General features: G+C 44.5%; 1 protein-coding gene and 1 pseudogene across 4 annotated transcripts in view; both read left to right on the top strand.

The window, feature by feature from the left end:
- Positions 1 to 11,906, top strand: part of DYNLRB1 (dynein light chain roadblock-type 1) — a 17,119-nt gene extending 5,213 nt beyond the window's left edge. Inside the window, exons 2-5 of one of the 4 annotated variants that reach the window (XM_015597163.2) lie at positions 2,016 to 2,154; positions 2,363 to 2,438; positions 6,850 to 7,017; positions 11,524 to 11,906. In XM_015597163.2, coding sequence (XP_015452649.1) covers positions 2,146 to 2,154; positions 2,363 to 2,438; positions 6,850 to 7,017; positions 11,524 to 11,567 — 297 coding nt within the window. In that variant the 5' untranslated portion in view covers positions 2,016 to 2,145 and the 3' untranslated portion in view covers positions 11,568 to 11,906. Of the gene's footprint in view, positions 1 to 2,015; positions 2,155 to 2,362; positions 2,439 to 3,940; positions 4,001 to 4,362; positions 5,225 to 6,504; positions 6,605 to 6,849; positions 7,018 to 11,523 lie in introns of those variants that run through there. The other 3 variants (XM_015597164.2, XM_006921737.3, XM_025039971.1) reach the window with 3 other exon arrangements.
- Positions 11,907 to 19,993: 8,087 nt separating this feature from the next.
- On the top strand, positions 19,994 to 20,112 carry LOC112471145 (annotated as a pseudogene).
- Positions 20,113 to 20,480: the final 368 nt, after the last annotated feature.

The raw sequence follows: 20,480 nt of genomic DNA on the forward strand, positions 1-20,480 counted from the left end.
ACTTGCACTCCCACCCGCAAATGTCAGCCTCATGAGGGCAGGGATGTTATATTTTGTTCACTACAGCACCCCCTGGCCAAACACTATGTCTGCCACATAGAAAGCACACATATAGTTATTGAATAAATAGCAGTTTTATGAAATCTATTTTCATTTCAGCCCTAATTTCTTTCCTTCAGGGGATATTTTTGACCTCGGGTCTGACATCTTTAGTTTTAGCTTTCTCCTTCCCCAGTTTGATTGCAGGTTGATTGAGTTGTCCTGAATTGTTATCCAACTTATTCTTATATAGTCTTATAATGTTGAGTACATCAGAGCCCTATGGTCCCTATATTAGAGATCTCTCTCTTGGATACACAGAGGGGTTGAAAAATGTTTTTAAATAGAAACAATAGAATAAAAAGAGGCTGTTTTTAAAAAAAAGAACTTTCCCTGCTTTCAATGTGGCTTTTTTTTTTTTTTAATCCCTCTTGCCTTCTTATTTTCATGTAGTTGCAGTCACAACTACTTTATTTTTGCATTTAGGTGTCTTTATTTAACATTATATCATAAACCTTCTGTGGCGGTATACATGTTCCGATCATCATTGTTCATATGTGTTTTACGGTCCTGTGAATGGACAGTCCATAATTTATTTGGCCTTTTCCCTATTTATTGGGCATTTCTGGCTCGCTCTGCTTTTTGCTATTGTAGATGTTACTGCCTCAAACACCTACTTGACTTTGTTCTTCTTTTAGTTATTCTGGATTATTTCCCTAGGTTGAATTCTCAGGAGGGTTCGCAAGTCAAATTGATTACTGTGTGGTATTGACTTCTCTTGTACTTTACTCCTCCTCTCCAGAATAGCACACAGTAGGAGCTCAGTGAAAGTCTGTTGGATGAATTATGATCTCATACATCCATGATCCACTGTACGGTACTCTCATGTCCACAGAGCTATCTCTCTCCATTTATCCAGGCTCCAGATGTTAGAGGCATCAGGCTATTGGCTGTTTTGCAGGAGGACAAAACAGCCAATGCCCTTCTGTTGAATGAATTATGAAAAATGCCCTTCTCTCCAGCATTTGAAAGTTTTCTTACATCATAGGGAAGTGGGTGGTAGTGACTGGATTGTCAGCCTTGTGCTTACTAGAGAAAAACAATAATTCGTTGTGTAATCTCTATCGACTGTTTGGAAGCTCCCCCTCCCCCAATTCATTATTCCCTGGGGGTGGGGAATCACTCTCTTTTGGTAAATGAAGCCTCTGTTTCCAACATAGGCTGCTTCTCAGCCTTTGAGGAGCTTCTGATTAGTTCTGGACCAGTCTGGAAAGGGCAACCAGAGAACAAGCATACTTCAAGGCCAGTTTCCATCTATAGGAAGTTAGGCCTAGTTCAGTTGAGCAGCTTTTTATTGAGTCCCTTCTCTGCAGACTACTCTATGGACTCTAAGTAAAACAGTACCTAATGCATCCCCAGAGTGGTACAATCAAGAGTTTGCAGAATCAGAAGTGGGCACAGACTTCACTGAGTTGGGGATCAGTAAAGGATTCATGGAGGAGGTAATGTCTTAAATGTCTAGAAAAATTTGTTGGATTTCAGCAGAGAAGAGGCCTTATTTGGGTAAAAAGATGGAGACAGGGAGGTATGGGCATATAGATGGAAAAGGGAGGGAAGGATAAAAGAGATGCAAGTGATAATATAGAAGGCCTTGTATGGCTATGTGAGGAACTAAACGTCTGATTATCCCCTCTGTTTACAAATTCCATGTGCCAGAGTATCTCACCCTGACTAGTTTCTGGAGAATCATGATTAACAAGCCCTTTCCCCAGGTACATTTCCTATGGCTATGTGCCACGTGTCACCCCGTCTTAGATGCTAGCTTATTAAATCATGGAGTCTATACTCATAGTGTCATTTTGCTTCCTTTGGAATGTTTTCAGTTGTGCTGCTTGGGTCACAAATGATCATGTGTCTCCTTTCTATTAGACAGCACTGTTTGGGTTTTTTCTAATCATCAGAATCCTGTCCCCCAGGTATACCGAATATGTGAATCAGGGATGTGCCTATACTCCTGGGGATGGTATTTATATTCTGCTCCCAAATAGCTGAGGCAGGAGGAATAATAGTGCCTGATGAGCAGAGGACCGGGAAGAGGCCTGCCCCATGCTGGGGGTGAGTATATTGGTTTAGGTGCTAGCGGTGGCCTAGGGATCATTCCATACAGGCCTGGGGTTCTTTGAGGAGGTGCCACATACCCCGGTGTTACTTATTTATTGTTGGAAGACAAACGTGTGATTCATCTGCCACACATGGGTATGAGGGAGTTAGTTAATGCAGCCTTCCTGGCCCCTCCTAACCTTGGTCTTGTTCTCTTTGGCAGGCAGAGGTGGAGGAGACACTGAAGCGACTTCAGAGCCAGAAGGGAGTGCAAGGAATCATTGTGGTGAACACAGAAGGTATGCCCTCCCTCTGACCATGACCTGCATGCGTGCAGGCCTCCAGAAAACAGCCCAAACTGCATAACACTTGCTGTTTACTAAGCCCCTTCATGTACTTGAATTTTCACCTTTTTTTTTTTTTTTTAAATATCTCCAGTGTCCTAGTACTGTTATTGGAATTCTAAATTTTAAAAAAGGAAAAATTTACTCAATCCCACTGCCCTGACGGATCATACTTTTCAGTATGCCATGCTTTTCCAGCCCTTGTCCAGGTGCATATTCTCTTGGTCATAATTATAGTTGCTACTCTTTTGGATATGTTTACTCATGAGGTTAACCATCCTTCATTTATGTTGTTTCTACTTTTTTGCTAGATAATACTCTGGTCAGCTTTGTGCCTGTAGCTTTTCCCTTCTCTTCTGAGACGTTATTTCAGCAACTAGAAGAGTATAGATACTAATTTTCCCAAACTGCTGTAGACATAGTGAAGAAAAGGACTAACATTTATCACACACCCACCTATTTTGGGCCAGGCCACTGGCTGGTGCTTTACAAGCATTCTACTTCATTAGTCCTTAAAGCAGCCCTGTTGTCTTCATTTTGCAATGGAGAAAACTTAGTCTAGAAATTTAATTGATTTGCCTGCCATTACAGAGCCAAGATTGCATTCCAAGTCTGTGTGAATGCACTTGTGCTCTTTCTCCTACACTGCTGTGAAGGACCAGAGAGTGGCTGCGGGTCTGCGGCCCAGGGTCACCTAGCTGGGCTCCCCCAGTTCTCTAGTTCAGTGTATTCATTCAGCTCTGATTTGTTTGATGCTCCTTGAGAGCCTCTGTGTGTATGTGTTGTCATTCTAAGCCTTGTTCTGGAAAGGCAGGATTCTCAATAGCATCTGCTACAATAGAGCAGAATGAAAATCACCACTTGACAAAGTAGAGGTGGCATGTCCTCAGTTAAAATGTTGTTTTCTAAGACCCTGGCAAGCCTAGAGCTAGGCAGAGGGTGCTCCCCAGCTTTGTCAAGCTCTAATTAGACCATGTGGTCATTAGATTCAAAGGAAGTAGCAGGTTGGGAGCTCTCAGGACACTGCGAGGCAGCAGCAGGTCCCAGGTTAGGTCTGCCACTGATGTGGCTTGTGGCCTTAGGCTTCCCTTTCCCCTTCTCAGACCTCAGCTGCCCGAAGTGGAATGGTTGGGTCCAACACCCAACAGACTGTTGTATATCACTCAGAGAGAGACTGTCTTCTGGGACTGAACATTTTTGACCCCAAGTAGGAGAGAACAGCCTCAGGAGCTGACACCCCAGCTGGGACCCCAGTCCTCCACTGGTATTTGCAAACTACAAGTCTTCATTCCTGCCTCAGAACTACCCCAAAAGTTGAGCTTTTTCATTGGGAAAATATAGCCCCACTCTCTCTTTTTGGATACTAATGAGCACTTCTTTTTCATTACTAATGTAGCATGAACTTGTGTCCCTTTCATAGAGCTCCCACTTCAGTCTCTCATTTACATTTCACACAGCGACCCCACAAGACAGAAGTGTTTGCCCATTTTCATTTGGGAAATCCGAAGCTAAGAGAGGTAAGGTGACCTCCCCAAAGTCACCCAGCTGTGGATGGAGTTGGTCAGAACTCACTGTTTCCTGGGGCTTTTAAGCCCTCTGGAAGCTTCCAATTAAGGATGATTAGTTAGAGCTTTCCTACCCCATGATTCAGCTCAGCTGCCTCTTCCCGTGGGATGCCTTCCCTGATCACCCCAGACTAGAGTGATGGCTCTCAACCCTGAACTCGTGACACACCCTTGTCCCAATCACTTACCACCTGCCACTGTATTTTGACATCTCTGTCTTGCCCACATGCAAATGATGTTTCATAATAAAAGTGTGAATTTAAGCTGACTTGTCAAGAACTTAATGAACATTCTGTTCCATTTTACCTCTTCAGACCCCCTGCTGTCCTCTGCTGTTACCTACACAGGGCAAAATAAAAGACTCAAATGTGTAAGCTCCACAAGGGCAAGGATTTGTCTCTTGTGTTCACTACTTTATCCCCAACACGTAGAACAGTGCTGATACAGAGTTTGTGCTCAATAAATATGTTAAATTTTGTTAATTTTTTTTTATTGTTGATTGATGGAGCTGGGTTTGGTGGGAGGACCTGGTTATACAACCTGGTCTGAGCCTCAGATTAGAAATCGTGCCTCCCTGGTGACTAGCCTTCTGCACAGTCCCCATTTGTGAAGGCAGTGGCTTGGGGTAAGTGGCCTAATTCTTAGGCTGTCTTTTGAAGTGTCTCCAGTTTTGGTCCCTGCCCCCACCCCATACACCTTTATGTTTTCTTTTGTTTTTAAAGTGAACCAAGAAGTGGTTAGTTTCTTGTCTCCTTTACTCACCCATTGGTAGGAATATGATCAAACTCATGTCTAAACTACTGAAAGTAGCCCTTGTGATTTCTCATTTATCAACAGCAATAAATGCTTAATGTGGTCTAAGGACACTGGTGAACAAATCAGACCTGGTCCTGGCCCTGCCCCCCAGGGAGCTACAGTCTGCTGGGGGACAAACATAATGATCACTTCCATAAAGGTGTGATTTCAAACTCAAGTAACCGTTCCAAAGGAAAATTGCATAGTGTTGGGACAATGGAATGGGACATTGACCACATCTGGCAGTTGGTGGAGCCACCAGAAGATGGAGACCTGAGGGATCAGTGGGAGTTGTAAGAGAATAGGGGAAGGAAAGAAAGTTCCAGGTTCCAGAGGGGCTTCAGAGAAGGTGCCCTTGTAGTATAAAAAACAAACAAAAAACGGTCAAGAGGTTTGATCACCCCAACTGACCCCTCAAGTTACCTGCAGAATGGGATTTATTGTGTGAGTGATGTTGATACCAATGTTTATTACATGCGTACTCTTGCTAAACATTCTTAAACCACATTTAATCCTCACAGCAGCACTTTGAAGCACAGGTATTAGTTTACAGATGAGGAAATGGAGGCTTAGAGAGGTTAAATTACTTTTCTAAGTCTACGTAGCCATGAAGGCACAGACCCAGGATATAAGTTCAGGTCATCACATTTCAGAGTTCCTATTCAGTCATCACCCCTGCTGCTTATACTACCATCCTCAGGAAGGCTCTACTATCAAGCAAGGCCTCATGGGGTCCTGGTGGACACACTGTTGTCATCCAGGTCCTAACTGATGACCTCGTTGTCTTGTCTCTTAAAGGCAAGCAATTACTACAACCTGTTCTCATGACTTCACTTGGCTCAAAACAGCCTGTCTGACTCAGCTGCTTCTCTTGCCACTATGTCCTCTTCTGCCCACTGTTAAGTTCCTGTGCCCTAAGAAGACAAGGTTGGGCCAGTTTCTTGCCACCCAAGGGTAGGCTTGAGGTTGACTGCCTTTGGCTGATCCTTAGGCTGGTCAGTTGTGGACAGAATTAGCAGGGTCCTGGGTCCAAAATCCAGCCACTTATGTGCGAGGAGCTGCTTGTGCTACATTTATCACAAGTTCCTGTCAGCTGTGGGCACCTGAGGCCTTATTGGCAGAGCCTTCTGTTGACATGGCACAGTGATTCATAGGTACCTGATGATCCAGTTGTTGAGGTTGTTCAAGTTGAGCCCCATTCCTCACCTCCATGACTATAGGCACTGTCCAGTGAGGGAGGTCCATTTAATAGGTCATCACAAGGAAACAGCCCTGAAACCTGAAAAGGCTTGATGCACAGTGATGTCCACTGCACAATAATTAAATTAAAAATACAGCCTCGGTACTTTAGACGTATGATGAACTCAGTGGAATGGCTACTTGTGGACTCTGAGAGCAGTAGCAATGCTGTTTATGAGGGTGTACACAGAGAAATGGGCTTTAATTTGGGGGCATGATCATGTGTACAGACAATGTGTTTACGACTGGGCCCTAAGTCTCCCTTGGTGGGAACTGGAGCAAAACACTGGTGATGGTTATGTCTTGATACAAACTGACCTTTTTACTTCTTTCTACTTTTCAGTATTTACAAATCTGTAAGAGTTGTCTACCTTGTTCAGATTCTAAGTGTTCTGAATGATAGTCTCTCCTTTTATTACCAGAAACTAGTCAAGACAGTGTGGCCCTGTGAAAGGAGCCCAGCAATGGAGACAATAGGCCTGCATTTGAATCCTGGCCCCACTGATTATCTGCTGTGTGACCGTAAGCCAGTCACCTCACTGCTCAGAGTTCCTGTTGCCTCATTGGCAAGTGAAGATAGTAACACCACCCTCAGAGTAGTTCTGGGGACTGGCACTGACATACTTGAAGTGCCTGTCAAGCCCTTGTAAATAGCGACATTGATTATTCACTGCCAGTCCAGTACCCAAGAACTGGGGCTGTGGGTTGGGAGCTGGGCAGAAAGGAGCTCCAATACCCAGCTCAGTCTCTGTCTGCTCTCCCCTCAGGCATTCCCATCAAGAGCACCATGGACAATCCCACCACCACACAGTACGCCAACCTCATGCACAACTTCATCTTGAAGGCCCGGAGCACTGTGCGTGAAATTGACCCCCAGAATGACCTCACCTTCCTTCGAATTCGCTCCAAGAAAAATGAAATTATGGTTGCACCAGGTGAGACGTCTTCCACATCGCCTCTTAGAATCAGACTCTCACACAGTGCATGCTCTGTAGCTTATCAGGAAGGCTTAGCACATTAGTGTCTCCTCAGGTTCCAGGGAAAGGACTGAAGAGTTGAAGGTTGATTACCTCACTGCCTGGCCAGGCTCCAGATGCATCCCCAACAAATATTCATAATGACTGTAGGTCAGACCCTGTCCTGGGTTCTAGGCCGTAGAGGGCAATCTTGATCTCATGGGAGAGATAGACAGGTAAGTACGACACAGTCTCACCCTCGCCTTGTTTTGGGGAAATTCACGGAGCACTTGGAAACATAGTGGAGGGTGCGATTAGGCCTGCTTGAGGCAGTCAGCAGAGGCTTCCCAAAGGAGAGAACGTCTGATTCCTGAGGGCATAGGAAAGAGGGTAAGTAGGGCAGAGGGGCAGGAAAGCTATGTAAGGAAAAAGATTCAGTGATTCTAAACCAAATAATAAGGCAAAAATCTGTGTAGCCATTTTACCCTTGAAAAAATATTTAGTTGCCTGCTTCTGAAATACAGTCCTGTCTCTGGGCCCCAAACAGCCAGCTCTTCCTCTAGCATTGGAACTAATCACTACTTTTGTTTCACATGTATTGCTTGGCTTGCATTTAGGGACTGTGTAGTACAAACCACACCTGTCTGTTAGGATCATTCTCAGGATTATGAGATGCTCATCCTGGGAGGAACCCTCAAGGACTGAGTCCACAGTAGGAACAACTGGGCCACTTGCCCTGCCTCACCTCACTCACGTTCATAGACTGGGGTGGTGGGCAAATTCTCCAGGACTATTTTTGCATTTCTACTTCTCCCTCTCCCTTTTTATTTTGGCTGAGCCATGTAGTAGTTGAGCACACATGAGTTAAGCGTGCACGTGATGATTCAGGTAGGCTGCAGTGCAGCTTGTCTAGGGCATCAGAATATGAGTAGGAAGGAGCGGGAGGTGAGACGTTTGGTCTGATTTAGAAAAGGCCTTAAACACCAAACTCAGCTGTGTGGACTTGACCCTGTGAGCAGAGGTTTTTTTCAGGCAGGAGGTGATTGTGACTGGGGCCTGGATGAAGGAGGCACAGGGAGGCTGAGGACACTGAATGCCTCTGGGCTTGGCTACAGATGGCAAGGAGGCTGGCTGCAGAATTCTGAGGCAGTTTGATGGGGGCCCAGCCACTCCCAGCAGCAGAGTGATACTGGTTTTGTTCCCAGACTTGTTCTAGCCCAGTCTGGATGCTTGGAAGGATGTGAAGGAGAAAACCATAAAGACAGCTGGGGGGCCACAGTCTCCCTGGGACACTCCCTAAAGAGGTGGAGACAGAGCAAGTCCATCACAGATAAGAATATAGGATAACTTAAGTCATTTATTTCAAAAACATGCCATAAACTGCTTCTCAATTTGATCACTGTCTGATGCATCACGTGCCAACCAATGAAGATGTCTCTGATTCTGCTAGGGAAAACAGATCGCAGACGGCAGAGTCTACTTTCCCAACTTTAGCTCTTACAAGCGTGACCTTAAGCAAGTTACAGAACACCTCTGAACCTGTATTTCCAAATTTGTAAAATGTCAAGTACTGCTCTAGTCTTCTTAGACTCCCCATCTGGTTGAGTGTGTTAGCATGGGTTGGGGCAGAATTGTTTGGAAGCAGATTTGAACTCAAATCTCTCACAAGATTTCGTGCTATGTGACGACGGACAAACCTCCACTTCCCTCAAAGTTAGACTAGGAATAGTCCCTCTACTGGCCCTGCATGTCAGAGCAGACCTGCACCTACATGGGAGCTCACAGGGTGAGACAAGGACAAATTATGCAGCCTCCAAATCAGACACTCCATGGACAGCGTCTCTTGACCAAAAGCTTCCAAGAATGTCTCCTCTGGAATGGCAGAGTTGTCTGAAAGCTCCTGGCCATTTGTGTCTTGGTTGGCAGCAAAGGCATTTCCAGCATGCCCTTGAGGACCTGCAGGCTTTCACATCTCATGGGAATAGTTGGTGCTTGAGCCTAGTGTAGGCAACTACCAAGATAGAGCTCCTTCGTGTGGTTCACTTGCTCAGAAGCCCTTCAGCCTTGTCAGTGGAGACAAGGATGAAGTGGCTAGACCGTTGCCTGAGTGACACATACAGGCCTACAGGAAGGGTGGTCACACTGTCTCACTCTTGCTCATTCGCTCACACTCACACACTCATGGGCCCACACACACAGACATCTTGTTATTGCTGGAGGGGTGTGTCTTTTCGAGATTGCCTTAAACACAGTGACTATTCCTTCTGAATGCCCTCATGACTTCTCCAGCCACCCCTCTGCCTTTCAGGGCCTCGAGAGACTTCAACTTCTTTCCCTGGGCCCCCGCACATGCTGCCCTACAGCTGGCAACACTCCCATCCTGCCTTTTCACTTGGCTAACCAGCCTGCTTATCTGCATTTTTAAGTCTGTCTCCCCCACTAAACAATTCCAAGAGGACAGAGACTTGTAAGCACGTTGTAAGCATTAACAAATATTTGTTGAATAAAGAATGACTCCCTGAACCTCCTTCCATTGCTGATACCCCACTGTGGGGGTCAGTGGTGAGGTCAGCAGTAGGGGATGGGGGTCAGGGATGTCTGTGGGACATGGTATTTGGATGAAAACCACTGATTTGACACCTTGATACACCCACTTTAATATAGCAAAACAAACAAAAAACAAAACTGGATTTTGGTGCCAGAATTCCTGTGGGTAGGAGCCAAAGAGCAGAGCATCCGAGGCATCAGGGCTGGAGCGCCTTAGGATTTCCAAAGAGCACAGGCCCCACAGAGGCAGCCCCTGGCGTAGAACCAGCGTAGCTGCTGCCTCTTTGAGGTGGGAAGACAATAACTTGCACCCCACATTGAGGGAGCAACCTGGAGCAGCCCTTCCCAGGAACGAGGTCCGCCATCTTTTCTTCCCACCTAGTCTTCCTCACTGATCATACTGAGAAGCTGCTTCTCAGACCAAAAGTGGCAGCAGCTGGTTTTACAGTTTGGCTCTCCACGTATGTACCAATTTCACCCCACCCTGGCCCAGAATAGCCCATATGAAGAGGTGTTTTAAGACAGACTTATTAACCTCCCTGATATATAGCTTAGTTAACAGCATAATCAAGCTTTAACATTCTGCTTCCCACGAAGCACTTGGAATGGTATTATCGAATTTAGGACTTGATTATTTGGAAGAAAAAATAATAGTATTGCTAATTGTGCATTTTTATTTGTGGCTTGTTAATTATATCTCTTTTTATTAGTAAGTGATTTTTCACTTACACAGATTGTTTAGCCATGTAACTGTTAGTCATATAAGATCTGCTTCTTCCAGTTGCATCAGCCAGCAGTCATGGAAAGAAGCATGCTTTAGCTTTAGGCTTGAATCTGCAGACACAAAGCAGACATGGCCGAAGTCCTGCCATTTCTCTCCTTTTCAGCAGGGGGCAGACCAGAGGTGTTCAGAGCATCTGTCAAACCAAGTTCCCCATACCACATTTTTGCCTTGGCTTGGGCAAGTCATTTAACTCTCAAAGCCTCGGTCTTCTCATTTGTGAAATGAGAAAAACCCTAATATTTGTCTTATTGTATAATTCAAGCCTTCATTGAGGTATACCTTATGAGAGGTGGTTGGCACAGGGCAGGGCACCTGGAAGCCTTGGGAAGGTGTTTGTGGTTTAGTAATTAAGTTGGCAAAATTGAAACACTCTGCTTCTCCAATTTCTTCTATAAAATGAGAGGAAGTCAGGCTCACCCCCGAGGTTTTACACTTGCTATGATTTTATGATGGACATTCCTTCTTGCTGGGCTGGATTCCCAGAACTGCAATCCAGGTAGCTTTGGCCTTTTTTGACCTGGTACCTTTGAAATTTTCTCATCCAGAAGGCTCTGGAAGGCCAGCAACTGAGCTTGTGACAAAACTGACATTAACTCAAGAGCAGTGGGGTTGAGGTTGGAATTCCATCTTTGATACTAACTAGGTGGGTAACTTTAAACTAGTGTTTCTCCCAGAACCTGCATTATCAGTATCACCTGGGAACTTGTTAAAAATGCAGATTCTCGGGCTTCACCTCAGACTCACTGAATCCAAAGAGCTGGGGGTAGGGCCCAGTCATGTTTGTTTTGAGCCCAGCCGTCCCGGTTATTCAGATGCCCTCTTGGAGAACCATTGCCATAGGCAGTTCATTCAAACTCTCTGAAACTGAGTTTCCCTACCGGGAAAACAGAGATGTTAATCCTGCCTCCCTGTTGGTACTGGGAAGATTAGAAAAGAGGCCTGCAGCGCACTGGTGGTCACACTTGCCAAAACCCCCCCAGGAAACTTGCAAATTACCTTGTTTTCCCAGCAACTAGAAGTCATCTGAGCACTGATGCTTTTTAATTCCCCAGCCCCATTTTCTAGTTGGTGATTTAATGATTTATTTCCTTTCTAGTGTGTTTTTCTCCCATTTTACGTTTAATGATTTGTTTTTTCATTTTTCTCTTTTGCAGATAAAGATTATTTCCTGATCGTGATTCAGAATCCAACTGAATAAGCCAATCTCTTGGCCCCCCACATCATTCCTTAATTTAATGCCTCCCAAGGTTAATAGTGTTAATCATGTCAACCAACTGGCAGGTGGAAATCACCTTAGAGCCCACACAGACCAATCTTGTGACCACAGTGGGCTGCAGCTCTGCGCCACCCCACCTCAGTCATCCCTCTGCTGGCCAGTTGCCCCTGAGTTCCCAGGAGGGCCCTCGTTCCTCAAGTCCAGATTTTGGAGCCAAGAGCCTAAGAGAAGCCCACACCCTGCTTCCTTTTGACCTTTGGTTCACTTTGTCACCCTTGGAAAAGGCTGTTTTTCTTTAACTAAAAATAACTGAAATGCTTACCCTGCTTTGCGTCTTTAAACACTAGGTTGAAGAGGCCTCTCTCTTCCAATGTCATCTCGTGGTCTGAAGGCTAGTCCCGGTGTCCCCTTCTAGCCCCTGCAGCAGATTATGTTTGTGGCCTGAGAGGCCTGGTCCTTACTGCACCTGTGGCCATACTTGGTGAGCTGAGCCTGGTTCTTAACTGGTACCCTAGTATCTGGGTCTCTTGTCCCTAGCCACTTCTTTTATCATTTTTCCCTCCCATCTTGTAAGTTTTTTCTACTACACTGCCCTGGGGAAAGAAAAGAAGTGATATTTGAGTACCTAGAATGCACCTGGTGTATTATATACTATGGCTCATGTCATCCTCACAGTACCCTACAGACAGAGTGTTATAAACCATCTTAAAAATAAGGAAATTGGAGTCTAGAGAATGATTTCCCCGAGGTCTCACAGCTGGGAGCACAGGTGTTTGATTCCAAAAGCTCTGCTCTTCCGCTCTGCCTTCCCCAGAAATCCTGGACGGTCCGATTCACCTGAGTGAGCCCATCCTGGTTAAACATCTGCCTTCTCTTAGACCCATGTGTGGGAGTCCCAGAAGGTGCCTGCTACTCTATGAGGCTGTAGGCCACTCATCATCCAGCAGCACTCTGGGACTTTTCTCCCAGAAACCATATATATTTATTTTTTATTAGATTTTTCTTTTCATCTTGTTACAGAAGGAAAAGATTCAAAATTGTAGCACAGACCTTGAAGTCCCCCTTCATTGTCCTTCCTTCCCTGAAAGTAACCTCACTTACAGTGCGAGTCCTTCCATCTAGCAAACATACTTTTATAAATTTTCCAGTAAAGTAAAACATGTGCCCTTGGGAGCTTAGGGGTGTAGTTTGTAAGAACTCAGCAAATTTCTTCAAAATCTCCTATTTTAATGAAAGATTGTAGGAATTTGCACTCCATAATATATCCATGTTTGTCTTATTATAGAAATAATCCTTTCAAATAATTTCCCCCAAATCTCTAAATAGAACATTGCCTAGGAAACCACTGCATGTGTGCCTGTACCTGCCGACCCAGGAAGCACACCCAGAGGAGAGGGTGATGGCAGGACTAGAGCAAAATGACCCTTGATTGATAATTATCTCAAAGATTCTATTTTAAAAGAAAGTCAGGTGTGGTGAGCAGTATCTTCTCTTTGTTCTCAGTGGCTGCTAGTACCTGGGATCTAAGTGAGGTTCTCGAGACCTGGCTTGAGTTTCTCTTAGAAGGATAATGGGAGAAGAAGGTCTGATTAACATAAATTTTCCCTGGCATGTGAGAAGATCAGGTTTTAGAGAAGGGGTGGGCATCTGTCCCTGGGGGAGGAGGTAGTCTGGCTCCAGAGAGAGAGTTTGGGGACCTGACCCTTCTTGATTCCCTTAGTCCCACTATCACATCCTCTCGTTTGCCTTAAAGTTCCCCGTCCTAAAACTCTTCCTCAAGGTCCTGAGGAAAGTTTAGGCTCAGTCTGGCTTTGGGGAAAACCAAGCGACTCACAAAGATTCTCTGCCTCCTGGTCCCTTGGGAGTGGATTTCGCACATGGGAAGCCACTTGGATGCATTCCAGTTGATGTAGCATGTAGAATTCCCTAGGCTCATTTTAAGATGTAAAAATGCAGATATTTGAAAGTCTAAATAATGGTGTAATACATGCAAATACTCTAGTGTTTCTGTACTTAAAAGTAGCAAGTATACAGGAATATGGTACCTACTAAGGTTATAAACTGACCACTGTCTCGGACATGGCTCCTGGGTTTCAGAAATACATCTGCCAATATAACAAGGATGTGTCTGCTCCCAGCATTATGAAAAATTTCAAATATACAGAGTCGAAATAATTGTATATTCTTTATTTTACTCTACAACTTCTACAGTTAACATTAATATTTATCATAACTATCCATCCCATTTTTGGGTACATTTCAAAGAGCAGTTGCAGATAGTAGTACATACTCCTAAACACTTCAACATCTATATCATTAATTAGTTTAGCTTTTTTAGAGGGTAAGATTTACATATCGTGAAATGCACAAATCCTAAGTGTACCACTTAAGTGGCAAATGCATACACCTGTCAACCCAGCCCCGCCACTCAAGATCACATCATCCTTCCCCCTGAAAGCTCTTCTGCTGCTTCCCAGCCACTCCACCCCTAATTCCCAGAAGCAGCCCCTGTTCTGATTCTCATCAAGTTTAAAATTCACCCTCCAAGGTACAGCTCTTGGCTAGGATCTCAGATCAGGGGCCTGCAGTTCTGGGACATGATTGCCTCAGGGAAAATGGAGTAGCTGCCATCACCATTCAGCCTCTCCCTCAATACTTGCCACTGTTTCTGTGAGTTGATGTTCCTCTAAGCTGGTTATCACCCTTCCCCAAAAATATGTTTTTAAAACACTCCAGAAATTATAGCCTTTCTCACTTTTCATATGTTTGACTCAAACCAACTAATTTTGTATAGTTTTTCATTGAGAATCCTGAACTATCCACACCAAATTCAGGTTCTAGTGAAGTACTAGGAAAAAAAGAAATGGAGATCTTATAAATTCAATCATTTGCAGCAGGTGGAAGTCCTTAAGGTGCCAGACATCAAATTGGTAGACACAATCCAGTGTTAATGAATTTTAGCTGGTCAGTCATTCAACTGAGAAAGAAAACACAAAACACACCTGAAGCGCCAGTCCTGTCGTTACATTAAACAAGTTCAGTTGGATCAAAGAGCAACTTTAGTTTGGTCTCCCCCTGTCTAAATTTTTTCTCTGGGGCTCATTCTCCTGCCCCTGGATGGAATGTAGGGAAGTCCGGGGCTTTTTCCACTGATGGGTGATGATGTGTCCAGTCCAGTGTAACCACAAAACCTTTGAGCTGCATTTGGAGATAGAGGCCACCCCTTCCCCAGCTTAGGCCTACTGCCAGCCTTGCCCTCTGCAGGGGAGGGGCAGTGGGGACCCAACTGCTTGGCGTTGGCCTTGTTTCCACACCTTACTCTGTCACCTCTTGTCCTGTGTTGCTAAGATGGGAGAGGAAGGTTCATACTTCACCAATACTGCTGTGAACTGGCTGCTGGCACTCTAAGCCTGGTGTGTGTTTAAAGCTGAACCTTGAGCTTCTTGTATGTCTTTCATGAGTTTTCAAAGACCTGCCCCTTGGTCCCCCCACTCCCATCCCTTTGTTTTCCTCTCAACTGCCAATCCCTTACTTTGGATGATGCACTCTCCTTGGCTGGCCCTGGTTCTCAGAGTCTCCCTCTGTACACTCTCCTTCTGTTGACTCAAAGTAAAGAAGAAGCACCCCACCACCTCCCTCTGTGGGTGGTGAGGCTCACAGCACATCACCAGCTTCTAAAAATGGTTCTTTAGCTTCCAGCTCTTTCATAGGCTAAAGATCAGGTAGAAGTCTGAGCTCACTCTGGTCCACTTTGTTTTGCACTCCAACCTTGGTCCTTCCTGCTCCTCTCCTTACATATGGCAACTATTGCTTTGGGGGTCACAGCAGAAACTAGTGAAAAAAATTACACTTTAACTTCCTAGTTTACAAGAAATAAGTTTTTAAAGACTGCCTTAAAGGCAAGATGAAGTAGGGAATTTCATTATTGTTTTTAACTCTTGGTGTTAAATACTTTTTGACATGCAAGACTTATTTGACTTTCAGATACTAAGTTTTCAGATACATTTAGGAAAAACATGAACAAAAGTAGATTGCCTGTAATTCTTATTTTATAATTCTTTCTATACAGAACAATGTTTTATTCATTTATTCATTCAACAGTTAGTGAATGCCGAATACACACTAGGCCCCAGTCTAAACACTAAGGAGATAATGACAAGCACTTACTTCTAGTGGAGATGAGACAGCCAATTAAAATTTAAAAAAAAAAAACAAAAAACTGCTTGGGACTCACCGTGGACCAATTAAATCATAATCCTTGAGAGTAAAGCCCTGGACTTTATTAGTTTGTAAAAACTCCCCAGGTTTTTGTGACATGAAGCTAGGGTTGAGAACCACTGGCATAGAGGTTTATATGGTTAAGAACAGAGGAGGCTATAACAAAAATATTCGGAGATAAGGAACTGAAAGATTGAAAATAGGAAGGGAATAAATTCACCAGAAGAGTTGCAAGAGAAATTGAGAAAAATCTCCCCCAAAATGGGAAAAAAGAATGGAAGAGAAAGTGTAAGAAAATGAAAGGATCGGTCTGAGATATTCATCATCTGATTAAGAGGAGTTCCAGAAAGAAAACAGAAGAAAATTACCAGCAAGAGTATATGAAAAATTTCCAAAACTAAGTACAAAAGTTTCCAGATTGAAAGTTCTGAGTATCCAAAGCAATTAATTTTAAAAAGATCCATGACAGGCCCCATCATCATGAAATCTCAGACAGAGGACAGACACAAGCCAGAGAGGGAAGGAAAATGAGTACAAAGGATTAGACATTGCAAAAGCATTGGACATCCCAACAGCATCACTAGAAACTGGAAGAAAGTGGAACAATGCCCTTAAAATCCTCATTAAAAAAATTATTTACAACCTAGAGTTTTATACTCAACTAAACTATTGGTCAAGTGTAATAGTAAGATAAATATTTTCAGATAGAGAAGGTCATTTGTCTGCCATGCACCATTTTTCAGGAAGCTACTGAAACCTACATCAAAATAAGGAAGTAAAGTAAGACATGGGATTCAGGCAATTTGAAACTCCAACATGAGAGAAAAAAGGGATACATCAGAATGATGGTGAAGGATGCTGGGCAGTAAACCTAGACAGCGTTCTGAATAGGGTTGGAGGATGTTTCCAAGAAGAAAAAATTGAAAGGTTATCTGATGCGTTCAGAGAAGAGTTTTAGTTCTGCAAGAAACTTAGGGATAATTTAGTATTGAGGTATGGAAAACAAAACAGGAATTGGAAAATTAAGCCAAAACTCCAGAAAATAAAAAATTGTACAATAAAAAGCAAATCCAAGGCATATCAGGTGGCTTGGCTGTGAATAATAATTATGCAGGCAAAATACTGCAAACCCTGAATAGCAATCTAACTGCTGAGGGAAGGGAAAAAAAAGCGGAGAGAGGCAAGAGTCACATACATCTCCTTCCATGGTAAGAACTAAAGAAATAGGAGGAAAACCATGGTGCTTAGAAACATGAAAGTAATATCAGAAGGAACAGCTGCAAGTATTTAAATTGCTATTTCATTTTTTTTTTTATACAAGTATTTGGGTAAAAATTGTTAAAAGTTTGCAATAAGCTAATGCTACGCTAGGTGCTTTTAGCCCTTTTTCAATGAAGTAACTGAAGAATGGGAGTTTCTAGAACTCCAGGGAGAATCTGGAGGGACAGACCAAAGAGAATCCATTGCAGACATGAAATATCTTTGAAGTCTCCTATCTTTAAAATTGTACACATAATTTGCATTCTGATGGCTCTGTAGAGAATGCAGGGCCCAGCAGAATCAGGAACACAGCCAAGTGAACCCTGCTGGTGGCCTGGATGAGAGCAGTATCTTTGGGGGGAGGGGATTCCCAAGGTGAGCATCAAGACTTACCTGGAGTGAGAGAATGAGACCTCAAGGGGACTCATAGGTGCTTGCCTGGGGTGGCTGGCTGGGCCCAGCTGAGCATTGTTGCAGTCAACACTTTTGCATCATCTTTTGCAACCAGGGGTGCAGCTGTGTGGTAAATTCACAGCTGGCTTTTAACTAAGACTAGGATTTTGCCAGGTTAACTCAGCAGAAGAATGAAGGAGGTAAGCACTTTGGGAAGTAATCATCATGATGGGCTGTGGCATTACTGTTGGGCAAGGAGGAAGTGGAGACAGGTCAGGAAACAATTGATAATGAGAGGGTGGAAGCAGAAGTCTTGCTGGAATTCTGGTGGTCAGGGTGCCCCTCGACATGCGTGTGCGGGAGAGGTGCATTGGTGAGGTGCAGTCTAGTCTGAGACGAGAAAAGTGTGAGGCCAAGGCCAAGTGGAGCAGGTTTCAGAGGAGAGGTGACCTGGCAGAGTGACAGCAGAAAGGGCTAGTACTGGGCAGATGGGTTTGAGAGTGACTTGGGGTAAGCTTGAGATGACTCAGGGTGTGGGCGGATTGGTGGGCGAGGGACAAGCCCAGTTGTGTCTGAGTCAGGCCGTGGTGATGGGATGGATGCAAGGGCAGGTGGGGATTAGCTGGAGGTGCAGGTATTGGGGAAGATGGTGACTCCATTTGGATGTGTTCAGTTTGAGAAGCCTCAGCCTCTGAGGCAAACTTTGTTCAGGACCCAGACCTGAGACCCGGAGGGAAAGTCAGGAGCTGGAGGTGGGGAGTTTGGAATCACTGTCATGTTGGAGGCACTGATGGTTGTGTACATGGACATGACCCAGAATGATATGAGTGGGCTGAGGAGAGCTGAGGGCCAAGGAAGGACAAGAACGCTGAGGCGCAGCTGGAAAGGCCTAGGGAGGCAACCTCTCCAGGTGACTGGCCAGCTCTGAGGGCTGGTGTCTGGGGAGGGCAGGGGCTGAGAACAGAGGAGGAAGAGAACCTTGCCCATCGTTCAGAGAGGTGGGTTGAAAACTGAGCATTCCCCTGACCAGATAAAGAAGAGGGGACCGAGGGAGGGAGCCCCAAAGGAAGGAAAGGCCAGGTCCGAAACTCCATGTGGGAAGTGGAGTTGGTGGTCATGGCTTCCACTTCCCAGTGAGCTTCAAGAGCGAGGTGGGGCATCCCAAGCCTGTGGCTTGGAGACTTCTGAGTGAGTTTCAGGCCTTTAAATCTTTGGAAAATTCCACTTAGAGTCTGTAAACAGGAACAATCAATCCTTACTCAGAGATAATGTCCCTGATTTGGACACTGGGTCCTCCCAATGTTAGGCCCATTTTATGAGTGAGTTCACTGCCTTAAATAAGATACCACAGCCCCGTGGTACTGAAGTTCGTCCCTCCGATTCCAGGCCCTGTGTCCCCATGACTGTGCCCTCCAGGTCACAAACTGATCCTTAACCTCAGAATCAGGTTCTGTTCCTATCTCCATCTTGTAGATAAAAATATTGAGGGTTCAGGGGGAAAGAATTTGTTCAAAGTTATCCAGTAAGTTGTAAAACTAGACCGAGGTCTCTCTGCCATTGTGTAAAGGAGCAAACAGAAGCTCAGAGAGGGAACCTGCCATGGTCACATAGTAACTGATGACCCACACACACATACCTTCTGGCCAGGGGTTGCTCCAGCCTCTTGTGACAAGCCAGCCAAGGCCATGTCAGAGTCCCAGTCAGAAGCCCAGAATAGCAGGAATAGGGTAAGTGGGGACGGTGAGCTTGAACATGGGTGAGACACTGCCCTGAGATGACAGTTTCCTCAACAATCCCAAACAGTCCTCTCAGACCCCTTAGTGCCCAGCAGCAGTGCTTGGCCCATATTCAAAGCCTGCACATGGTCTGGAAAGGAGACCGACACTCTCAAATGGGCAGTGACTCAGGGACATGACATGTGTGGGCTCAGAGAAGGGTGCCTCAGCCAACGAGTAATTACTGAGCACCTACCATGTGCTACACTCTGTTTAAGTGATGTGATTCAGCATCAAACATAGAAAACACTGCCCTTAAGGGGCTTGCATGTTTGTGAGAGGGAGAAATAAAGTAAGATTAAAAATATAAATTATATAGCTTATTAAACCCACAATGAGGTCCCACACCTACCAGAATGGTTAAAATTAAAACAACTGGTAACACCAAATGTTGGCAAGGATGCACAGCAATCGGAAATCTCATATATTGTTGATAAGAATCTAAAATGGAACCATCACTTTGGAAAAAGATCTGGTAATTTCTTATAAAACTAAACACACATCTACCCCATGACCTAGCAATTCCACTCCTAGATATTTGTCCAAGTGAAACAAAATGAATATGTACACACAAAGACTGTTACAAGGACGTTCATAGCAGCTTTATTCATAATCACCAAAACCTGGAAACAGCCCAGGTGTCCATCAATAGGAGAATGGATAACCGAACTGTAGTACTTCCATACAATGCAAACTACTGGGTAATATAAAGAAGTGGTCTGACGTTTGCAACATGGATAAACCTCAAAAAACTTCATTGTAGTCTACGGCCATGCCATCCTGAACACGCCCGATTTCGTCTGATCTCAGAAGCTAAGCAGGGGCAGGCCTGGGTAGTAGTTGGATGGGAGACCACCTAGGAAGACCAGGTACTGTAGGCGTAAAAAATAAATAAAAATAAGGGATTGTAAGCTGACGAGGTCCTTGCAATCTGTGAGGTCAACCAAGGGTTGCCTCGCCTAAAAAAATTTAAAAAAAAAAATTTGTTGTGGTAAAGAAGTCAGACACAACAGAAGACATACTGTAGACTTCCATTTATATGAAGTTCAAGGCCAGGTCAGACTAATCTATGGTGAAAAACTTGGAATGGTGGTTGCCTGTGGAGGTGAGGGTGGGAGTGGACTGGAGCAGGGGTACAAGAGGGAACTTTGTAAAGAGGTGATGTTTGTGTTCTGTTATCTTGATAGGGGTTTGGGGTACACAGGTGTGAGTACTTGTCAAAGCTCATCAAATGCACACTTAGAATCTG

The sequence above is a fragment of the Pteropus alecto genome, unplaced genomic scaffold, assembly GCF_000325575.1.
Source record: "Pteropus alecto unplaced genomic scaffold, ASM32557v1 scaffold45, whole genome shotgun sequence".
Classification (NCBI taxonomy): Eukaryota; Metazoa; Chordata; class Mammalia; order Chiroptera; family Pteropodidae; genus Pteropus; species Pteropus alecto.